General features: G+C 36.7%; 2 protein-coding genes across 2 annotated transcripts; one reads left to right on the plus strand and one right to left on the minus strand.

Moving 5' to 3' along the window:
- The first annotated feature begins 373 nt into the window (after positions 1 to 373).
- Positions 374 to 3,851, plus strand: LOC145213714 (protein NipSnap homolog 2-like). Its single transcript, XM_080082087.1, has 9 exons — positions 374 to 527; positions 769 to 884; positions 1,245 to 1,290; positions 1,363 to 1,457; positions 2,042 to 2,253; positions 2,321 to 2,352; positions 2,686 to 2,780; positions 2,838 to 2,921; positions 3,324 to 3,851. The coding sequence occupies exons 1-9, from the start codon at positions 451 to 453 to the stop codon at positions 3,386 to 3,388; spliced, it is 822 nt and encodes a 273-aa protein (XP_079938213.1). The 5' UTR covers positions 374 to 450; the 3' UTR covers positions 3,389 to 3,851.
- LOC145213712 (adhesion G-protein coupled receptor G7-like) lies at positions 3,525 to 14,818 on the minus strand. Its single transcript, XM_080082086.1, has 23 exons — positions 14,629 to 14,818; positions 14,180 to 14,248; positions 13,800 to 13,968; positions 13,464 to 13,585; positions 12,994 to 13,098; positions 12,691 to 12,894; positions 12,367 to 12,435; positions 11,887 to 12,094; positions 11,488 to 11,597; positions 11,212 to 11,337; positions 10,959 to 11,048; positions 10,688 to 10,803; positions 10,399 to 10,557; positions 9,784 to 9,966; positions 9,199 to 9,435; positions 8,408 to 8,530; positions 7,297 to 7,434; positions 6,839 to 6,948; positions 6,204 to 6,411; positions 5,672 to 5,813; positions 4,991 to 5,151; positions 4,649 to 4,819; positions 3,525 to 4,399 (listed from the first exon to the last, which is right to left on the minus strand). The coding sequence occupies exons 5-23, from the start codon at positions 13,049 to 13,051 to the stop codon at positions 4,199 to 4,201; spliced, it is 2,814 nt and encodes a 937-aa protein (XP_079938212.1). The 5' UTR covers positions 13,052 to 13,098; positions 13,464 to 13,585; positions 13,800 to 13,968; positions 14,180 to 14,248; positions 14,629 to 14,818; the 3' UTR covers positions 3,525 to 4,198.
- Positions 14,819 to 17,810: the final 2,992 nt, after the last annotated feature.

The raw sequence follows: 17,810 nt of genomic DNA on the forward strand, positions 1-17,810 counted from the left end.
AGTAAACATAGAAATCATTGTTCGTTTGATTTTGGATGAGGGGAAGGTATGTAAATAATGCGTGTTATTGTGTTGGAAATTTGGAATTATTGAGAAGTGTTTGCTGACTTCGTTGCAGTTTTGCACAAAAATGTAAAAACTACTTTCAATTTTTTGGTTTGCGGCAAAGGACTGGTTTTAGCGATCATTGCAATAAATTTGCCTCACTAAAAAATTGCAAAAACAGTGCTTCATTTCAATTAACAGTTGTTCCTGTTTGCGAATAAAGTAATTATGTCATTCATTTAAAACCCTTGTTTTGTGGTAACTAAATTTGTAAATTATAAATTTGCAATTATTTTGCAAATTTGTTATTGGTTTGTTTAAACTATTACTCTACACTATAATTACTTACTATAGTTACAAATTAGTAACAAAGCATTTTTTGCCGGAATAAATATTTTTGCGGAAATGTTGCTGACTGGATCAGTTGGTTATGGATTGCTCACATTTGGAATGAGGAAAGTCATCGGACAAAATTCAATCAGGTGAAAAGAATATGTTTTATTGTCAGAACTTTGTTTTGTTGTGAACTCAGAACTATGCTTAATTGCTTTTGCATAAACTGCTAAAAGTCGGTAATCTTGCTGCTTTTCTATGTTGTGTGGTAAATAATTAAATATTCTGAAAGCAGTCCCGTTTTTGTGAGCATAAAATTTTGATGTTTTAGCTGATGTATTAGGTTCAAAGTAGCAGTTCGTTTACGCTGTGAATGTTTTGTTTTAACAGATGTGTCAGTTCAGCAGATGTTAAAAACTTCTTTATGCCGAAAGTTGCCCCTCGAACCGATTCACAATCGAGTTTACTTACGAAGAAGGACGTAAACCATCTCTACAAAATTCAGTGTATGTTTCAAAATATATTTCTAATCCATTAGTGTTACAAGAAATTTTAGCTAATCACCTGTACAAACAAAAAAATTGGATAATTGCATCTGAAAAAGTTTTGATTGCAGTTCACCAAGAACAATTATCCAGATTTTTTAACAATTTGCCTGTAGTTTGGGTTTCGCTACCCCATGTAATACAACAGAATATGCAATGAAATGGTATGTGATTAACCAATCTGTTTGTATGTTTTAGTACCTAAATATGCATCGAAATATACATGCATAATTCTATGTGTATATATATATTGTAGCTCTTGTGTATTTTCGTTTCATAGAATGCAAGTAGATGATTTATTTGTAATATTTGTGTTTTTAGTTCACAATGTAAAACCCGAAGCATTGGAGGATTACAGAAACTTGTGGTACGTCGTACATTTACTCCAAGTTACATAGTTTTAAAATCATGTTGTTCAAATCTCACATGGTTTATGCAGTGGTGAATTTATTCCACAACTGTCGAAAAATCCAGATCTGCCACTAGAGTGTGTTGGGAGTTGGTCTTCTTGGTACGGCGAACAAGACCAAGTTGGTGAGGATATTTTGCAACAGTTTTCATTTTGTTACTAAATAGCAAACACAGAATGTAGATATTATAGCTTGGTGGAACAACCCTCGCATGCCAGTAACTTTTGCGCAGCATGCGAACACTTCCTGCATAGAATAATCACATTGATTACAGTAGCCACATCCCTAAATAATGTGCTCATCATCAAACTGCAGGCCAATATGTATTTAGTGTGAGACAACAAGGGTGTTTGCACTCAGCACTTCTTTATTGCAAACATCTGGACTTAACGGAGTGCATGGAGAAGTGCATTGTGGAAATAATATTTTACCGAATCTTTAGTCTTAGACCTCCCTATGTTGAACAATTCCTGACACAGTTAATTTTCTTGTCATCAAACAATAAAACATTTAAAAAGTATTGTACAGTATATAACTATGTTTATGATACATGTAAAAAAATTAGGTTATGGTAAAGGAAAATATGGTATCTAAAAAATAGTAAAGGAAGATCTAATAACACTAATTTGCCACATTGCTGTTGCAAAGTATTCACATTTGCACTACGACAGATAAAAATAGTTGCTCACTTAATTTGATTTTCTTAAGTTCATCTGTGGAGATATAAAGACGGATTTCCTTCCGTCCGTGAAACAAACTCATTTCTTGGCAAGGAAGACTGGTACAAGACCATGAGAAAAGATCGGAGCAAAATGCTAAACTCACGAAGTAACGAACTTCTTTATGAATTCTCGTTTTGGAATGAGGTCGTCCCTCGGGAAGGACCGAACATTTACGAGCTGAGAACTTACCACTTGAAGGTGATAGAGAGTGTGTTGAGATAAAATACTTGAAATACTAAAAGTGGCATGTTATATTCTTTTGCAGCCTGGAACATTGTTGGAGTGGGCAAATAACTGGTAAGTTTACTTTGTGGCATTTGTGGTCAAATGTTGTAATGCAAACAGTTTGTGTATTACTTGTTTGTGATACTGTTAAAAGTGAAGAAAATAGCTTACAAGGTGTAGAGCTCAGTAATAACTTGATTTTATGCACTCAATGAATAATGCAAAGCATCTAACTGATATTTTATCAGACAGTAATAAAACACTCCACTGACATCATTACAGGACCCTTGACTTCATAACCCTTGTTTTTTGGTGTCCTTGCTGTTTTGAACCGATGACTAGGCAAATAAATATGACTTAGCTTACAGAATAGAACAATTAAAATGAAAATTGTTGCCTTATTAGGGCACGTGGAATACGAGCTCGCCAGCAAAGCAACGAAGCTGTTGGTGGATTCTTCAGCGAGATTGGACCCCTAAGTGTTGTTCACCATCTTTGGGGTAAGTTGTATGGTGAAACGATGTTTATAAGATACTAAAAATAAGAAAATATTTTAGCATACAAAGATCTTCAACATAGAAAAGATACAAGGCAGTCTGCATGGGAAAAGCCTGGTTGGGATGACGTGGTTTACTACACGGGTAAGTTTTAAGTTTGTTTATCAATACAAATTTTACATGGAAGAGTCTAAGATATAAAATTAGATGAAACTAGCTACAACAGACATTGAGTTAATAATATCTGTTAAAACACATAAAATTTACGCTGTAATTTTACCTAATCTACAAAGAAACGGTAAAAATAAGTGTAATAATGTATATATGGTCTTTGTAAACTTTTTGATGCACTGCCTCCCCTGACATAGGGCTGTTATCTTTCCTATATTTCTGTCATTGTACGCAATTTCATTAATGTTTTCTGTTTATATAACCTCCTAAGTTACTGCATACACTTTTCCTGCCTCCGTGCAGGCTTTATGAGTTTAGACTGCTACTTACACTATTCAAATTTTGCCCAGTGTTAAAAACTGCATTTTTTTCCAGTTCCACTTATTCAACAAATGAGCTCAAAAATTTTGACCCCGCTTCCCCATTCGCCCCTGCAGTGAGCTTTGTGGACCCCAACTCTCAACGCATGCAGCAGTTTGTTTCACTTTGCTTGGCAGTTTGTGTGACTTTTATTTTGGGGTCTCAGTGGCCTTTTTCTCACTAAGATATGATGTTCATCATATTATTGTCGAGGTGCAAGGGTTTTGGTGAAATTTATTCCTATTAAATAGGTGCGCCCAGAAAAAAACGTAACAAATTACCGTGATTGCAACACACATAAAAAACACTCGTTCAATTTGACAACTTTATTAAAGTTCCAACCATTGGGTCTTCAGTAATAAGATCTATTCTAAGTTTTTAATAAAATTAGTTATTTTGTGTGTTTTTTTGCAATTTTGTTTCGTATCACGTACAATTATGTTCATGTTTTTGCCAACAATGTGCGTTGTATCACCTGTTATTTTTTCTGGTGGAAAATATATATAACATCCCATCAGTTAATGCGCCAAACACAAGACAATACTTTGACGATATTGCACGAGTTTTGCAGGCAATATGGTGCTGATTGTCACAACATAATAACAGTGAGGTGGAGTTTTCGGCAACTTTGTGGATTTGGTAAAAACCTTTGGAGGATTTCAACTTTAAATGATTGAAGAAGTGGGTGAAGAAGGTCAGCCCTTAAGGAACCATTACAATTCCTGAGCACGAACTGACACTGGATACAGACGGAAACCACAGTCAACACCTCGGTTCACTGGTGTTAATACTAGAAGTCACATAACTTAATTTTTCTCCGACGGTCAAAACAGTGCACGACACCAAACTACATAATACTTGGTAATGACGTATCATACATGACGTCACTATCACCCCAAGGATGACCTTTGCTGGTCGGCGTTGTTGGATGACGAAGGTTGAGCTTTGGACGTTCCGGTTGACTTGCTTTTTACGCTTCGTCGCGGAGAGGAAGGGGCGGTGCCGCAGTTGATACACTTCAGGAGGGGATTCACCCAAACTTTTCGCATGTCTCCACGTCTTACAGTGGTCAGCAGAAAGATTCCCAAGCCCTAGAGAAGTGAAATTATTACGTTAAAACTTGCCGCTAGGCTGCAGTAGAACATCACAAGCAGAATAAAATAGGGACAAACGGAACTTGACTGAATGGTCCGGCGCGTCTGACTCATATACATACATAAAAAAAACCCGTAGGATTGGTTATCATACTGCAGAAGGTCTCAGGTTCGAATCCCGGGCCTGTGAGACTGGCGAAGTTTTTTTAACGAAGTCATCAGTTTACCACGAATCACGTGGTTTACCTGCAGTGAGCAGAATATTGCGAACAACCAGCTGGTAATCGTGAGATAAACCTGATCATCCGATATAAGCATGAGGTAAGCGAATATCCACGTAATACCAAGTACGACAACCATTGTTGAGGCGAGAAGAAGGGATTGTCTGGTTGTGCGCCGCAGCGCTATCGACTGGACCTGCAAGATAGAAATCAATTGTTGTGAGAATTTTACAATACTTTGTAAATGGTCTCGCAATTTGAGACAGAAACAAGTTTTTCAATAACACACAAGTTCTAGAGGCCAAATGGCACTTCTAAGTTACAACAAAAAAATGTCACTTTGCAAAAAAGTTACGTCACCAAATACCTCTTTGTTGTGCTTGTTAAGTTCGACTGTGACGACAACAAACACGACACAATTGTATAGAAGGAACACAGCGATGGGTGCGAGGAATCCCAGATACAAGCTGTAACCTCTGATCCAACACAAGTTGTCGGCTAAATACGATGAACGACGGAACAGGCTTGCTAGAAACATAAAAATATTTGGTGTTTAACATCTGAGGCTGTGATCAAAACCGGTATTTTATGGGAGTTTAGTTGATTTTGCTTGGCGAAAGAAACAAACTACACAATTTCATTAAAGCAATCGCCAAGTGAGGATAAAAACAGTGGACGGTCAACTTGCGGATAATAACTAAACATGCTGTATTGTAAAGCGTTATGTGACTGGGGCTCACAAGACAGTGAGTGTGGCCCATTGTTACTGCAATAGGTTGCTGCATTAAAGTTCGCCGAAGTTCGAATACTTAACACATTTCAAGCAAACGGTTGATGCACAGAAGTGCGCATTTACTGCTGAACACTGAACTCATGTAGACCACATCTATCTATTTCGAAATTGAAGTGGGAATGTCCGGTTTCGGCCTCTTTCCGCCGTTACATTTCTCAGACGTGATTGCAATATGGTCAAGCCACGAAATCCGATGCGTAATTTCGGTTAAAGTTTTTTTTTTTTTAATTTCTGATAAAAACCCGTCGTACTTACTTCCATCGCAGAACACTGGGTCTTGGTTCCGATCGAAATATCCAACACTGACAGCCACAGTTATTCCGACTATCACCGCTGGAATCCCGTAACAGAACAAAGTTCCTTTCTGTAGAAACTGACTGCGGTATTTACTGAACACCTGGACAAGAGGAAGGTTTTATAAATGGTTCAGAAAAGCTATGGATTATTAACAAAAGAAATAGACAAAGGATTATGGTCAAGATTTTCCTAGTAGCCAATTGTTTAGAGTTTTTTATTGTTCTTTCTTACTAATTATTATCTGTATGTCAAATTAACCAAACTGCATTGGGGTGAACCACCGGTCGAAATTTGTTAATATTTGAGAGGAAAAAAATCAGGAAAACTGGCTCACGGCGATTTATTTCTTGACGACCCAACGTGTGTAATAAAACGAAAATACTGTCAGCACAACAAGAGTCCATCTTAAGCATTGCGTCTATTCATGGCTTCGACATTATCTTTTTAACCCAACAAGTTTTGTCTGGGGAACAAAGTTAACACAACCCACCTTGACAAGTGAGATGTACATGTCGTAGCTGTACACGCTCATCCAACACCACGAGGTGAGGAAGAAATACTGGATGAGTGCTGCGACCACCATGCAAGCCACGTGATGTTTGACACGTGACACTGCGGTGACGAATAGGAGATGAGCGATACTGAGGTTGATGCAGATGTGGATGAGGATTTTACCCGTACGTGGCTTCCGAAGATCTCTGCGGAGGATGAAAGTGAATTTTCGTGCTCCCTGATGGGCCGAAGCATACAATGTATATCCAGGAATTATCGTATCTTGCTTATCCTACTTTTGCAGTTTATTTCAAATCTTTTAGAGGGCATATACTAAAGAGTGATTTCAAATTTTGTGCAGTGCACCAAAGGGATTCGAGTTTGTTACTGTAACTGGCCATTTTTTACGCGCTTGGTTTAACGAATCAGAAGGAATCTACACTTCAATGATTTTGGGCAACCCAAATGTGCCGATTGTGCAACTCATACTGTTGTTGCAACGACAGAACGGCACAAAACCTACAACTAACGTAGACGCAAAGTTCAAGAAAGATAGGAACAAAGTTCAAAACAAACAACAGTTCAAAGGAATACTGACAGATAAGCAAAAAATATATAAAAAGCGGATCTTACCGGGTAGAGGCGATCACAATCGCGGTAACAATCATCCCGACAATAGAAATCGCAAGTCCTACGTCACTCACGATGGAAAGGGCGACATCTGACGGAACTTGCTCGGAGCGCTGAACAAAATTGAAACGTTGGTCAAGCACAGAAAAAAAAGGATTTTTTAATTTGGAAAAACGTCATAGGAGGTGGTAATAATAAAAAAAATAAAAAAATCAGATTCTATTCGAATAAGGAACTGAAGATGCCAGTGAAATATACATATTCCTATATTTATATATTGACTAATTGTGTTACTTGGAAAATATTATCTATTCCCAGTCAACTAAAAACAGGTGCTTTTAATAACTTATACCCGTATTTTATTCGTGTTAAACTGTCCAAAAACTGATATAATTTGACCGTTTCAACCGGTTAACCCCAAACTCATAACAAAATACGCAACAACGACGCTTTTCACTCACCACTAATAGAGCGAAGTTCGTGAGATGATTGCACAAACACTGGGGTGGATTTGAACTCGAATTGAGACAACATCCGTCAGATTTCCAACTAGATGTCGAATATTCCCAATATTTGCACGATAATGTCGTTCTCAACATCTGAAAAACAATTTCCACATTTTCCAGAGAGAAATAAATAAGTTAAGCAAATCAACAAACAAAGTATGAAACTTCTTTAAGATGTAATTTAGTCAGAACATCCGGTTTAAGATTTTACGTTTTCAGGCCCTGTGGGTGAACTGCTGGGTCATTTAGGGTCAAACCTTGGATAACTAACTAGCATCTGTGTAAATTTGAATAAGTTTGAAGCACTCTTTCTTGACCAAACACCTCAAGCAAACCAGCGTCAGACAAAAAGATACGGACAAACACAATATGTGTCTCCTTTATCAAATTTAATTCTACACCAATTTCATCATGAAAATCAAAACATGACTCTGTTGCATAAATATAGTTTGGCTACGTTTTTTGTTTTCTTAGTTGCAGTTAATACCAGTTCATTGGGAAGCAACTTTCTCGTTCTGCCTCCATATTTTATTTGGGGATTTAACCGCGGTTGAACCGAATATTCCTGGTTCACCCATTTTTGCGTGGAAAGTACAGCATTATTCTATTGTTAACTTGTTAGAAACCGTTCGGGTTCGCAAGATTGACTTCCCTATGACGCATGCTATGTCGTCATCACGACGTGAAAACGCAGACGCAGGGTTGATGAAAGTTTAATAAGGAATTACTCCCAGAGTTGGACAGTGACTCCCGTTTTTCATGACGAGTAGAATTAGTTTTTAAGTCAAAATCAAATAATTTCAACACTCGTAATTGAAACTTAAAGCTGGAATCACCCAGTACGTTGCTTGGTGGATGAAGACTAATGAGACTTATAACAATAGATACTTAGTCGTTCACCCTTTGATTTTGAAGATATACCTACACATTCACTATTACATCATTGTCAGTATAAATTTATTTGAATAAGATAGTGACGGTGCTGTAATAGCGAAATATGTATATCTTTAAAACTAAAGGGTGAACAACTAAGTGTTTTTTGATGGTGAATTCATTTCCAACTCACCCTAAATTCGTTTCCATCCACTGGAACTTGCCCATGTTGCGCAGTAACACCGAGATGTTCGATGCTCACAGATTCATCGAGATCCCGTAAAACGGTGTCAACTCCAACATCGATGGAAATAACCTGAATGAGAAAATAAAGTTGAGTGATCTTAAGCAAGAAATTCGGTTCAATACTGAAGATTTGCAACAATTTGATTTTTCACCGGTTTTACCCAGTTTAAACAAAACAGTACATCATACAACAGAATGTGAGTGCTTATTTTTTGCAAACATTCTGAGCGGAAAGATATTATAACAGGACATTTGTTTTCCAGCACACTGCAGGAAAGCCAAGGGGGAAAAACGTTTTGTCACTGTTTGTGTGAAACCAAACTTTCCACATTTAATATTGAATTTATGATTAATTGTCTCAGCCATCACTGCAACATACGCAGGCTCAACTTCAAAACAAATGAGAAAATCTCTTGGTTCGCGGAAATAATTCAACAAACATCAAAACTTTCAAATCGAATTAACTCATTCAAGTCACGTTCGCCCTTTGCACAGTGTGTGACGTCACAACACGCATTGTGACGTTATTGTCTGCATGGAATCCAGTCACTGTTGCTGGTTTTGTTTACCATCACGATCAAGTGTCAATATGCTGATGGATCAACAAGGAATCAACAACAACTTATGATGAGATGCGCAAATTAATCAGATTGAAACAAGAAACATTTGAATTGTTCACAAAACGCGCACTCCACTGATTGAAAGCGTGATGGATAAATTCCATTCCATTAAACTTACGTATGACGTTTCCACTCGCGCCTCAAAGAACGAATCGTTCTTATAGAATATGAACCCAGCCCTTCTGTTAGTTTCGTCTGTTTCCCGTTTATTCCTTCCCGCCTTCCAAGCTCTTCCCGCCACACTGGCCGGGACGCGCACTCTGATTGGCTGGGTGTAGTTAGCGTTGCCATAGGAACGCAGCGTCGGTTGAAAATTCAAATCTTCCACCGCGCTCGAACCGTTGTTGTCCTGTACCTGCGACGTTAAGGTTTGATCGAAATCAGATTCCAACCAACATATGCTGTATGTGACTGACTTAATGGGAAAATGCAAGACAATACGCAAAGTATTTGCAAGTAACCAACCTAACCACAGACGCTGGACATATTTGGCAGTGGCGGGATAAAAAAAATTGTCAGCCGGTTCTATCACAAAAGTCATATTTTTCAGCCGGTTCTGTTACAAAAAGTCCATTGACAGTATCCAGTAATGCTAACCGGTTCGCTGATCTCATAAAACTTCGTGAGACGGTTCTATAGAACCGGTGCGAACCAGCTGAATCCCACCACTGGGAGTAACCAAGTGATTTCAACCAAACCTCACCTGAACCATCATCGCTTCAGTTTCGACCGCGAGCGAAGTTTCGTTCTCGGTGAGATTCGAACGCACAACCAACTCGGCCAGTGAACGGGTGAAGACGTTTCCCGTGTCGTGGTTGCCATGGTTACCCGACAGTGCAACTTGAGAAACGAGGGAAAACACCGAACGAAATCCGTCGCTCGAAATCTGCGGGGAAAGTTTCGGTTGAGAATCTGTTTGTGAAGTTCATTCAGAGTAAAAAAACATAACAATAATAAAGATCAAGTTTATAGAGCTTTTCTGGCAAATGTAAAAAAAATCCTTGATTAAGTCAAGATTTTCTGGGCCTAAAAGTTTGATTTTTTCATTTTTATCCTTGGTTGGCGGACAACGCCTGAAAGCGTTATGCTCACAATGAGTCCGCCGTCGGGCTGCCTGTTTTATTGTAAATTCGATCATTTTTGATTTTTTTTCTTCTGTTTACAGAGTTGGCGACTTCAATTTTTGAACCTATGGGTTTCCATCAAGGGTAAGAAATGCTGCTTTGGAGAAAAAGTTTTGCTCAGATAAACAAAATAACTGGAAGCGGAAACTGCAATCAAAGCATCAAAACACAAAGTTGTTCAACCGTTAACTTACCGCAGTTTTATCCTCTTTCACTGCTTCAGACACAGTAGAAACGAAATGTGAAATCAATTCCACATATTTCCTTGTAATGCCGGAAACGTTGGTTGCCAGTAGCAACAAGTCAGCTGACGCTTTCTCAACTTTTTCAGGCGTCAGCGTTTCTATGGTAACCTGGAAACAAAAAAGTTTAGTTAGAGGAAACAGCTTTTGTTCTGTCTTGAAATTGAACCCAGCTAGTTTTGTTACAACTGCCTGTTTGATGAATATAGCAAAATAAATTGAGAGGATAGTCAGTGTTTACCTGAGAAATTATTCCATCCACTGTCTGTGAGCAGTTTATTGTCACAAGTTTTTCAAAGTGAAACTCTGCTTTGCCAGAGCTCACAACATGACAGGGGACTGAAGCTTTTGGAAAACCTGGTAGAAAAAAATCAGTAACAAACTAAATTGGGATGAATTCTTTACAAAACAAAAAGTAAAGTTTCTGTTATTTGTTGAGGTTTTTTAGATTTTGTTTAAAATTATGCTTTTTACACTGTTTAATTTTAATATAAACTGAAACAATGTTTTACCTCCAGGACATAATTCAACGGATGACGAAATTAATCCATTCCATGTTCGAGAAAAAGTAAAATTCTTGTGAGTAGTTTCAGCGCAGAAAGCTAGAAATAAAAATCATTAAAACAGTTTTTGTTTGATAAAAAAAAAACAGTTTTTGGTTACGACACTAATGATCATGAATGCAGCGATAACACAAAGTTGACTTGCATCAATTTGTGCGCATGAAGTAAGTTAATTTAGAAGAACCAAGTAAATATTTCTCACCTGAGCATTGTATCAGTGGATCTCCATCGAAGCCAGACACACAAACACATCTTGGATTTCCCAACAAACTCACACATTCTGCATTAATTCCACAAATTATGAAGCTGGTAGCACAAACAGCCTGGTCTGTGGAAAAAAATATTGAACAAATCAAAACACAATTTTAGCCAAAACATTACATTTCTTTTTTTCTACAATTCGGAGTGTGATTATTTTATCCATAAACAGAAGTAAAATATTTTTTTTAATTTTTAGAACGCTTTAATATTTACTTACACTGTACAGGCTGACCCACCAACTTCCCTAAACTTCCAGAATTCTGCGTCTTGTAAATTTGCAGCAAATCGGACGACGTCCAGTTTGTTCCTGAGACAGGAATTTCGTATCTAAACATACAACACAAAAACTCACATGACAATGTCACAAATATGAATTGAAAGTTTTTTTGTCGAGTCAATTTTTTTCCATTGCATAAAAAATATGGAAAATTATAACAAAAATTGTCTTTAAACAATCACCAAGTTAGAAATATTTATTTTTAAAACCAATTTTAAAAGTCACCTTAGACACAACATAATATTTTTCACATCACTTTAAGCAATGCACAGATGGAATAAAAACGATGAAAGTTGCAAATACAGCAATAATAAAAAAGTATGACAACAAAAATTTTACCTGACAATTCTATGCTTTCTCAAAACATGACCAACTGCAACACGGCTGTTTTCACCAATGGTGTCATAAACATGTTTCCATGACGATGAAATATTGCTGTTTATTTCTTGAAACAACTCGTTGTCGTTCAGTTTGTCATAACTTTGATTCCATCTGAACATCTGATCAAACACATGATAACATTCTCCATCCAGCCAAGTTGCCATATCTGGAAAAAAAAAGGTTTTAATTTACAATTTAAAAAATGTTTTCTAATTTTTTCACTTTTCACTTTTTACTTGTGGTTCGTGCTATTTTTTTCACACTCAGTTATAGTAGTGGTTGAAATATGTATTTTACTGCTGCCTAAAAATTTCCATAATCGGGACTTGCCCCATAGTATGCTGACCACTGACTTAGAGGTTTTTATTACAGCAGATTAATTTGTGCTTAAATTTTGCAATTCTGCAACTCTTTCTTATCTACAACAAACTGACAAACCTCCACATTTTTTCATTGGTGGATGAAAACCAGTCGTGGCATGAGGAGTCTCGTCTGATGGTGGATGTTCTGATATTTACACAAAGTAAAAACAAAAAAATGCAATAGGAAGAAAAACATAGTTTTTTTTACTTAGATAGTTAAATGGATCATATTTTTTAAGTGATAGTTACTTAGCCAACCAGAGTTCTTTGCTTTTCACTCACTCAAACCACTTTTTATTGCTTTGACAGTTTTACCACGACCTTGATTCAGGATTAGCTCTCTGATCTTTATCATAATGATACTTCAGTATTTTAGCAAATTTAAAAATTATAATAATACCTGGGATTGTGGCTTCTTTCATTGTTGTTTCTTGTGTTGATGACAACTTTGTAGTCTGTGATGAAATAGTTGCTTGGGTGACAGTTTGTAACAAATCTGATGGTGCTGCTGCTGCTGTTGTTGTTAGTGGTGGTTGTGGTTCGGTCACAGTTTTTGTTGTTGAATGTGGGGTGGTTGTTGATCCTTGTATAGTGGTTGAAGTTGCTGCAATATTAAGGGGAGTAGGTTAAATTATTTTATTGATAGTGGATCCCTATGTTGCAGTACCACAGATGAGTTAGAATACATTACTGTAAAAGTTACCTGCATCACAACCTCCAGGTCTGATACAACGACATTCTTGTTTCCCATTAGCAAACATGCATCGTTTATTTGCAGAACAAGATAGTTGAGAACAATTTCCCACAACTGAAAAATCACATTAGTAAAAAAAATTGCAACTAACACACGGAGGAAGACAACAATACAACATGCCTGTTAACTTACACCAGTGGTTCTCAAACTTTTTATTCAAGTGGCACATTAAAGAACTAAAATATGTTGCCGTGGCACACTTTGCAGGTAAACATAACAAAAGTTGTTTAAAAATGGTAATTTTCAACTTAATCGTGATGGGTAAGGATGCTTTCAATTAACAAATAACAAAAATACGAGCTTTGAAACGTTGTCATACACACCAGTCTTTCATTATGAAGTCTTAAAACACCAGGAAATGTTTGCACTTTAAAACAAGAAGATTTCCGCGGTACACAGTTTGAGAATCACTGACTTACACGGATGAGGTTTTCCAATAAACCGAGTTTGTTTGTTGAGAGAATCAGCAGGCAAATTGGAGTATAAAGATACCAACTGTTTTGGTGAAAATAATCCCAATTCTTTTACATCCAACTCATACCTGTGAGACAACAAAATAATAACTTCACCACTTCATATGGTTTGAATATAAAACTCTTATTTGGCATGGGTTAAATCTAAAGTTCCTATTTGGTATTGCAGTCCTAACCATCCACACAAATTTTTGATTTATCAAAAATGTAGAAAAGTTAGTTAAAGCAAATTTGCTTTACATCTCAAACCATAAATATAAATTTGTAACAACTTCTGTTTACCTTACAACATTAGGAGATATGTCTATTGTTTGAGGTTTAGAGCCATGAAGAAATTCTGTCCAAATCGCCCATCGGGTGTTAAATTCCAATACTGGGAAACTTTCATTAATTTTGTGATTGAATGTATAGATACAAGATTTGGTGGAAGATGTCTGTATTTGTCGGCCGCCTACAAAAACAATGTGATGTTTATTATGAAAAAAATTAACAATTTGAAAAAAATAATTAAAAAAAAAATAATTTTTTTTTAAATAACAATGTATTTTTCTTAGTTTTCACAGAAAATTAAAACTCTTCCAAACAAATTTGTTGTTGGTAAATTCAAATAAGGAAAACAACAAAACACAGAAAACCAAGATGCCTGGCAGTTTGAAATATACCTTTGCAAAAAGATTTTGCTGTCGAAGGAATTTGTTGTGGTAGTCTTTCCAGTAATGCCTGACGAGAATCTGTAAAATAAAAATGAATCAACACATTATTAATAACAAACACGTGAACTTGCTCAGATATCATGACATGAAGGAAAGTGACTAACTTATATCGGATTGTGAATAGCAAACTTGCAAAAATTTACAAAAACAAGCATGCTTGGTGGATATCAAGTCATTTGCATTTGAAACACATGCAAACATATAAGCTATTGCTGCCAGGCATAATAGCAAGTTTATAAAGCTCTTCTGGCAATTGTAATTTTACACCGATGTTTCGACATCCTATACAGGTCGTCTTCATCAGGGTAAATAACACTGAATGCAAAGAGTTCTACAAACTTGACATGCAAATGAGTTGGAATGCAAAGTGGAAATGTGATAATGTCTGGCAATCTTACCATTACATCGATTGTTGAAACATCCACACTCAAATTTAAGTGTCGCTCGTTTAATCTCAGGCACGCAAAGTACGTTGGATGAACATCTTACGCCAGTTTTGCAGTTTACAATTTCTAAATACACATCACTTGTTTCAACAGGGGTATAGAAGTCCAAGGCTCCAAAACCTCGTTTTTCATAAAATGGGCAAGAAGATTATGAATACATGACACCCATGATAAAGCGCATTCAGCATAAAAATTAAGGCTTTTGTAAGCCGACCTTGGCCTTGACAAGTTACGCTTTACTAACAGTTAGTTTACTTGTTAACTAAAGCAATATAAAATGAGTTTTGCAGGTATGTACAACGCTTATATGAAAAAGTGTAAAATAAACTTATCCCGCCCAAAAAACACCACAAGGTACATTCCCCGATTGATTTATGTTATTTGTGTGTTCTGTGTTTAACGTGCATGATAAAGAAGGGATAGTTTGCAAAAAGACAACACACCGAAACAATAACGCAAGCAGAGTAGTGTAAAACAGTTTGTTTAAGGCAAGATATACGCAAGTCAGGTGGAATGCTGAGATAGTAGCAACAAAATACTTACCAGTGAGATTGTGACGACATAAGCACTCAGCAGCGTCGGCACAACACATGCATTCTCCGTTCCCACAACCCAGGAAGATAGAACCTGCGCAAAAACACAGAAATTTCGGTTTCATAAAATACAACGAAGAAATCTCCCTCGTCAAAACGACTAACGAAATACGTGCAAGAGACTCGCACATGTGATGTCACAATCAAGCTGTGATTAACTGACAAGCGGTTTTACAACTTGTGTGTTGTTACTGATTACATGAAAATGATTTGAAGTTATATCGCAGTTTGTTCTCAAGTATACTGCTGTCTGATTCTGTTAATATTATCTAGAATAATGAACCTTATAAGGAACACTTTAATTGAGTTCCAATTCAGTTTGGGACGCTGAAAAAATGTTTGCTTACGTAATTACAATTTTCAATGCGAAAATCGCACCAACTTAATTCGTTAAATTCGCTCATTTGATGTATCGAAATGATTATTCGTGTTTGTCAGCGTTTCAACAATATTGTTTGACATTTATCGACAAACGCGCCTGTGACGTCACACTCCTTGTTCGAACACCTTATTTGTTTTATCTCGGACATTAATTAGGTTTGAAATGCGTAACAATCGAACGACGCCATAGAGTTCGAGTTGGATAACACAAATCAATCTTATTCAGTTGGTTTTCCATGTTGTGATTGCGTAAGCAGGGTGTGGTTGGTTCCAGTGGTGGGATTCAGCTGGTTCGCACCGGTTCTATAGAACCGTCTCACGAAATTTTATGAGATCAGCAAACCGGTTATCATTGCTGGTTACTGTCAATGGACTTTTTGTAACAGAACTGGCTGAAAAATATGACTTTTGTGATAGAACTGACTGACAAAAAATTTGAATCCCACCACCGGTTATTTCCCACAAGTTATGCATATACAGCAATGTACATATAAAGGTTGCGCGTTTACATACAAACACATAAACAAGTTGATTGTTACAAAGAGATAACAAACTCACCTATAATGTCTTGAATTGTTACAGATTCTGTGGAACAAACCATTACTAGAACAATGAGAACAATGCCCAACAATAACCTCATTGTCACAACCTTTGTTTTATCACACCTGTGTTCCTCTGTAATTCAAAAAATAACACTGGCAACACAACATGATACCGCTTTGTTTTAATTAAAGCTTAAATTTGAAGAGATTGCATACTGACACATGCATGTAGACACGTATTAAGCTTTGAAACGTGCAACAACTGACAATGACAAATGCGGACTGACTGTAAAGTGCTCGTTTTACAAATTTCTGTTTGAACTTAAAGACTAAAAAGCATTTGTTTGTAGAAAAAAATACACAACTTCACAATCTTACAAGTACATTTTTACTCAACTACAAAACTGACATCGTTAATTAGGTAAACTAATATTAACCTTAATTCGACTGTCACTGGGCTTTTTATTTTGTCTAATTTAAGAGATTGCACAATCTATCACGTGAATGTAGACACTATAAGGCTAAAAAGCACTTGTTTGCAAATAAATAAAATGCATCTTAACAATTTTACACGTGTATTTTTAACTTAACTGCAAAACTGAGATGGTAAATAAGGTCAACTTAAATTAACCTCCCATCCACTGCCACAAACACAACGAACACAAACACAAAATTGGACAATCACAAACACAACGCTACACTATTACACGTAAATTTTTAACTAGACTGCACAATTGATGTCGCAAATAAGGTCAACTTAAATTAAACCTCCTATCGACTGTCACTTCGCTTTTCTTAAACTAATTTGCTTTCGTTCAAACTTCGCTTTGTGAGAAAAGCAGGAAACGGCGTGAAGAAAAACTTTGCGGGGTTGGGTCGCTTTACATTGGCACTCGACCGTTTCGACGCACCCCCAAAAACGTCCTTTCCTGTGACTATGGCGTCATTTACGGTGCGTCAACGCATTAAGCGATTTGAGTAATCGCGTTGTTAGCATGAACCGTGTCAGTTTTGCGTTGTTGTGATTTTATAAATAACTTTCCGGCCATGTTGGTGATTTTACCGCGTAACGAATAATGTTCAACTTTTAACACAGCTGCTTACAGTTCAGTTTTAATGCTGGTCGCTTTAAAAGTTTTTTTTTTTTGTTAAAATAAAATTTTTACGTATGCATCAAAAGTTCATTTTTGACAAAACTTTACCTCAGTCATCACTTTTGCTTGAAGTTCAAGTTATTACGTTCTACCAAATACTCTACCTGACCTGACGAAACATTTGCGAAAACCCCTAAAGAACCTGAGAACGCCAATAAAATTGTATTCAACTAAAGTTTGCGCATAAAAATATAAAGTTATCGGATCAACCTTTGATGATTCGTTCAGAGCTTTTACACAGTTGTGCACCACTTTTCAATCTGTTGTGACGTTGCACATCAGACTACTGTAGAATTGTTAACAAAACCTTCGCTGCGTTGCTTCTCCTTATTCGAACAATCATCGCGAATTCGTTTTCCTGTGATTACGACGAAGTTTTCTTATAAATTCTCCTGACATTTAACGATTGTTGTTGGATGAAAGATGCATTTGTGACGTCACAAATTAATCGAACACCGTATTTG

The sequence above is a fragment of the Phallusia mammillata genome, chromosome 2, assembly GCF_965637545.1.
Source record: "Phallusia mammillata chromosome 2, kaPhaMamm4.hap1.1, whole genome shotgun sequence".
Taxonomy (NCBI): domain Eukaryota; kingdom Metazoa; phylum Chordata; class Ascidiacea; order Phlebobranchia; family Ascidiidae; genus Phallusia; species Phallusia mammillata.